The sequence below is a fragment of the Oncorhynchus mykiss genome, unplaced genomic scaffold (assembly GCF_013265735.2).
Source record: "Oncorhynchus mykiss isolate Arlee unplaced genomic scaffold, USDA_OmykA_1.1 un_scaffold_270, whole genome shotgun sequence".
NCBI lineage: Eukaryota > Metazoa > Chordata > Actinopteri > Salmoniformes > Salmonidae > Oncorhynchus > Oncorhynchus mykiss.
In genome coordinates this window covers 136501-142500 of record NW_023493724.1, presented here as the reverse complement: position 1 = coordinate 142500, position 6000 = coordinate 136501, and the positions used below count along the sequence as shown (strand labels likewise).

Sequence of the window (6000 nt, the reverse complement as noted above, 5' to 3'; positions counted from 1 at the left end):
TGCTATGGGTCTGGTTGGGGTCAGGGGTCAGGGTGAGGTGTATTTCATGTAACAGTTAGTTATTGTAGTATTGATGCAACATGCTATGGGTCTGGTTGGGGTCAGGGGTCAGGGGTCAGGGTGAGGTGTATTTCATGTAACAGTTAGTTATTGTAGTATTGATACAACATGCTATGGGTCTGGTTGAGGTATGGGGTCAGGTGTATTTCATGCTACTCTACTGTGTGTGTGGTGAACCTATAGGAAATGTATCTCCCCTAGCCCCTAGACCCTGACCTCTAACCCCGGACCTCTGACCTCTAACCACTGATCTCTGATCTTGATGACAATAAAGTTTTTCCTCTGTAGATTACAAGACGTGGCCACGTGTTTATTCATGAATCTCATTTACACAAGGACACAATATTGACCAATCAGAGGTCCATATACAGTACACTAAATGGGACCCTACCCACTGTGACATCACAGGTCCGTAACATTCTAGAACGATACATCTTCTAGAACCATAAGAACATTGATTTATGTAGAGATGGAAACACCCACAGGAAGTATCCTACTGGGACAGCAGTTAGAGGTCAGAGGTCAGGCGAAGTAAGCGTAGAGGAATATATTAACACAGATCAGCAGAATGGCATTGACGCAGCAGAAGCGAGACCAAAACACACTCTCTCTAACGCTGGGGATTCTGGGTAACGGAACCTCTTCTGCTGGCCCCTCCGCTGAGCTGCAGAGCCCCGCCCCGCGGCCGCAGACCGCCCTCCGCACCGGAGCAGAACCTTCACACACCACAGAATGTAAAGCAACATTACTGTGTCAGTCCATCTGTAGCAAAGGTTTTGATCTAGTCTTGTCTGCCTGTCTGTGTGTCTGCCTGTCTGTCTGTCTGTCTGTCTGTCTGTCTGTCTGTCTGTCTGTCTGTCTGTCTGTCTGTCTATCTGTCTCACCCTGGGCGTGGTGTCTGTCTGTCTATGTGTCAGTCTGCCTGTCTGTCTGTCTGTCTGTCTGTCTGTCTGTCTGTCTGTCTGTCTGTCTGTCTCACCCTGGGCGTGGTGTCTGTCTGTCTATGTGTCAGTCTGCCTGTCTGTCTGTCTGTCTGTCTGTCTGTCTGTCTGTCTGTCTCACCCTGGGCTTGGTGTCTGTCTGTCTGTCTATGTGTCTGTCTATGTGTCTGTCTGTCTGTCTGTCTGTCTGTCTGTCTGTCTGTCTGTCTGTCTGTCTGTCTGTCTCACCCTGGACCTGGTGTCTGTCTGTCTGTCTGTCTGTCTGTCTGTCTGTCTGTCTGTCTGTCTGTCTGTCTGTCTGTCTGTCTGTCTGTCTGTCTGTCTGTCTCACCGTGGACCTGGGGTCTCTGCTCTCGGTGGCTGATAGAGGAGACTTTCTGGAGTGGTATTTCTCCCTCTTCCTCCTGAGTCAAAGTCCACCACGTCAGGTTACGCACCTAAACAACAACAACAACAACTTCATGTAACAGAACTGACACAACAACAAGTTAACACACTCATAGGTTAGTATTATTAACAACAAGTTAACACACTCATAGGTTAGTATTATTATCAACAACAAGTTAACACACTCATAGGTTAGTATTATTATTAACAACAACAACAAGTTAACACACTCATAGGTTAGTATTATTATCAACAACAAGTTAACACACTCATAGGTGAGTATTATTAACAACAACAACAAGTTATCACACTCATAGGTTAGTATTATTATTATTAACAACAACAACAAGTTAACACACTCATAGGTTAGTGTTATTATTAACAACAACAACAAGTTAACACACTCATAGGTTAGTAGTATTATTAACAACAAGTTAACACACTCATAGGTTAGTAGTATTATTAACAACAAGTTAACACACTCATAGGTTAGTAGTATTATTAACAACAAGTTAACACACTCATAGGTTAGTATTATTAACAACAAGTTAACACACTCATAGGTTAGTATTTTTAACAACAAGTTAACACACTCATAGGTTAGTAGTATTATTAACAACAAGTTAACACACTCATAGGTTAGTATTATTAACAACAACAAGTTAACACACTCATAGGTTAGTATTATTATCAACAACAAGTTAACACACTCATAGGTTAGTATTGTTATTAACAACAACAAGTTATCACACTCATAGGTTAGTATTATTAACAACAAGTTAACACACTCATAGGTTAGTATTATTAACAACAACAAGTTAACACACTCATAGGTTAGTATTATTATTAACAACAACAACAAGTTAACACACTCATAGGTTAGTATTATTATCAACAACAACAACAAGTTAACACACTCATAGGTTAGTATTATTATTAACAACAACAACAAGTTAACACACTCATAGGTTAGTCTTATTATCAACAACAACAACAAGTTAACACACTCATAGGTTAGTATTATTATTAACAACAAGTTAACACACTCATAGGTTAGTCTTATTATCAACAACAACAACAAGTTAACACACTCATAGGTCAGTATTATTATCAACAACAACAACAAGTTAACACACTCATAGGTTAGTATTATTATTAACAACAACAACAAGTTAACACACTCATAGGTTAGTCTTATTATCAACAACAAGTTAACACACTCATAGGTTAGTCTTATTATCAACAACAACAACAAGTTAACACACTCATAGGTTAGTATTATTATCAACAACAACAACAAGTTAACACACTCATAGGTTAGTCTTATTATCAACAACAACAACAAGTTAACACACTCATAGGTTAGTATTATTATCAACAACAACAACAAGTTAACACACTCATAGGTTAGTCTTATTATCAACAACAACAACAAGTTAACACACTCATAGGTTAGTATTATTAAGAACGAGTTGATGTGAAGACATGATAAACAAAGTGTCATCATACCTGCTCTTCAGTGGGGGGCGGAGTCAGTAGTGATATCACCATGACAACGGCAGCAGACAGGAAGCAGAGGATGATGGCAAAGTGAAGGTAGTGAACGGAGCGCAGCACTGACGGGGCGTCGTCTTGGATACCACAGCGAGGAGGCGGGAATGCAAATTCTAGAACCATCCGACACACACCGACAACCAGCCCCACCATCAGACCCCAGAAAGCTCCCTACACACACACACACACACACACACACATACAATGGTGAAACACAAAGACTGTTTCACAGACAGACCAATGGCTGGAAGGTTTCCATGCAGGTAGAGGAGACACTAACACTACCCCTAAATAGTACACACTAACACTACCCCTAAATAGTACACACTAACACTACCCCTAAATAGTACACACTAACACTACCCCTAAATAGTACACACTAACACTACCCCTAAATAGTACACACTAACACTACCCCTAAATAGTACACACTAACACTACCCCTAAATAGTACACACTAACACTACCCCTAAATAGTACACACTAACACTACCCCTAAATAGTACACACTAACACTACCCCTAAATAGTACACACTAACACTACCCCTAAATAGTACACACTAACACTACCCCTAAATAGTACACACTAACACTACCCCTAAATAGTACACACTAACACGACCCCTAAATAGAACACACTAAAGCTACTCCTAAATAGTACACACTAACACTACCCCTAAATAGTACACACTAACACTACCCCTAAATAGTACACACTAACACTACCCCTAAATAGTACACACTAACACTACCCCTAAATAGTACACACTAACACTACCCCTAAATAGTACACACTAACATTACCCCTAAATAGTACACACTAACACTACCCCTAAATAGTACACACTAACACTACCCCTAAATAGTACACACTAACACTACCCCTAAATAGTACACACTAACACTACCCCTAAATAGGACACACTAACACTACCCATAGATAGTACACACTAACACTACCCCTAGATAGTACACACTAACACTACCCCTAATTAGTACACACTAACACTACCCCTAAATAGTACACACTAACACTACCCCTAGATAGTACACACTAATACTACCCCTAAATAGTACACACTAACACTACCCCTAAATAGTACACACTAACACTACCCCTAAATAGTACACACTAACACTACCCCTAAATAGTACACACTAACACTACCCCTAAATAGTACACACTAACACTACCCCTAATAATACACTAAAACTACCCCTAAATAGTACACACTAACACTACCCCTAGATAGTACACACTAACACTACCCCTAGATAGTACACACTAACACTACCCCTAAATAGTACACGCTAACACGACCCCTAAATAGTACACACTAACACTACCCCTAAATAGTACACACTAACACTACCCCTAGATAGTACACACTAACACTACCCCTAAATAGTACACACTAACTCTTCCAAGTACGCACTAAAACTAACCCTAAAAAGTACACACTAAAACTAACCCCAAATAGTACACACTAACTCTACCAAGTACGCACTAAAACTAACCCTAAATACTACACACTAACTCTACCAAGTACTCACTAAAACTAACACTAAAGAGTACACACTAACTCTACCAAGTACTCACTAAAACTAACACTAAAGAGTACACACTAACTCTACCAAGTACGCACTAAAACTAACCCTAAAGAGTACACACTAACTCTACCAAGTACGCACTAAAACTAACCCTAAAGAGTACACACTAACTCTACCAAGTACGCACTAAAACTAAACCTAAATACTACACACTAACTCTACCAAGTACGCAATAAAACTAACCCTAAAGAGTACACACTAACTCTACCAAGTACGCACTAAAACTAACCCTAAATAGTACTTACTAACACTACCAAGTACGCACTAAAACTAACCCTAAAGAGTACACACTAACTCTACCAAGTACGCACTAAAACTAACCCTAAAAAGTACACACTAAAACTAACCCTAAATAGTACACACTAACTCTACCAAGTACGCACTAAAACTAACCCTAAATTCTACACACTAACTCTACCAAGTACGCACTAAAACTAACCCTAAATACTACACACTAAAACTAACCCTAAATACTACACACTAACTCTACCAAGTACGCACTAAAACTAACCCTAAAGAGTACACACTAACTCTACCAAGTACGCACTAAAACTAACCCTAAAGAGTACACACTAACTCTACCAAGTACGCACTAAAACTAACCCTAAAAAGTACACACTAAAACTAACCCTAAATAGTACACACTAACACTAACCCTAAAAATTACACGCTAATACTAAATAGTACACACTAACACTAACCCTAAAAAGTACACACTAACCCTAAAAAGTACATACTAAAACCAAACCTAGGAATTACACACTAGTGACAAAGACAAACTTAAAAAAAAATTAAAATGCAGATAATGAATTGCGTGACTAAAATATAATTGTAATAATAGAACTTAAAGTCCAACTCCAGTCTCCGTTTCACTAGATGTAACACCTGATTTACAAAGGGCTCATCTGAATAGTGTAAAGCTGTCATCAAGACAACTCCAGTCTCCGTTTCACTAGATGTAACACCTGATTTACTTAACAAAGGGCTCATCTGAATAGTGTAAAGCTGTCATCAAGACAACTCCAGTCTCCGTTTCACTAGATGTAACACCTGATTTACTTAACAAAGGGCTCATCTGAATAGTGTAAAGCTGTCATCAAGACAACTCCAGAAATAAAGAAAACCCTTGAATGAGACGGTGTCCAAACTGTTGACTGATACTGTACATTGTTTCCTAATTAATCAGAATCATTTTAATGCTCCAACATTTGAAAAGTAACTTTGCCTGTTCCTGATAATTACAGGCATCCGCTAGGTGCCGCTATCATGCCTTCTGAAATGCATTTACAAAACATTTTCTTCAACAACAAAACGTCTAACAGAACAAGAGGGAAGACAACTGTTTATCATGTGCCAAGCTGTTTTCTTAATTAATAAGTATCCTTGAAAACCAAACCCAGAATCAAACTGAAAACACATTTGAAACCCTTAAACATGGCTCCAAGT

General features: G+C 39.0%; 1 protein-coding gene across 1 annotated transcript in view; it reads right to left on the bottom strand.

Moving 5' to 3' along the window:
• Positions 1 to 6000, bottom strand: part of LOC118948935 (sodium/glucose cotransporter 5-like) — a 105378-nt gene that overhangs the window by 310 nt on the left and 99068 nt on the right. The window contains exons 14-16 of the mRNA XM_036973573.1: positions 2898 to 3113; positions 1333 to 1438; positions 1 to 776 (exon numbers count right to left, since the gene is read on the bottom strand). The exon at positions 1 to 776 is cut by the window's left edge and continues 310 nt beyond it. Coding sequence (XP_036829468.1) covers positions 583 to 776; positions 1333 to 1438; positions 2898 to 3113 — 516 coding nt within the window. The 3' untranslated portion in view covers positions 1 to 582. The remainder of the gene's footprint in view (positions 777 to 1332; positions 1439 to 2897; positions 3114 to 6000) is intronic.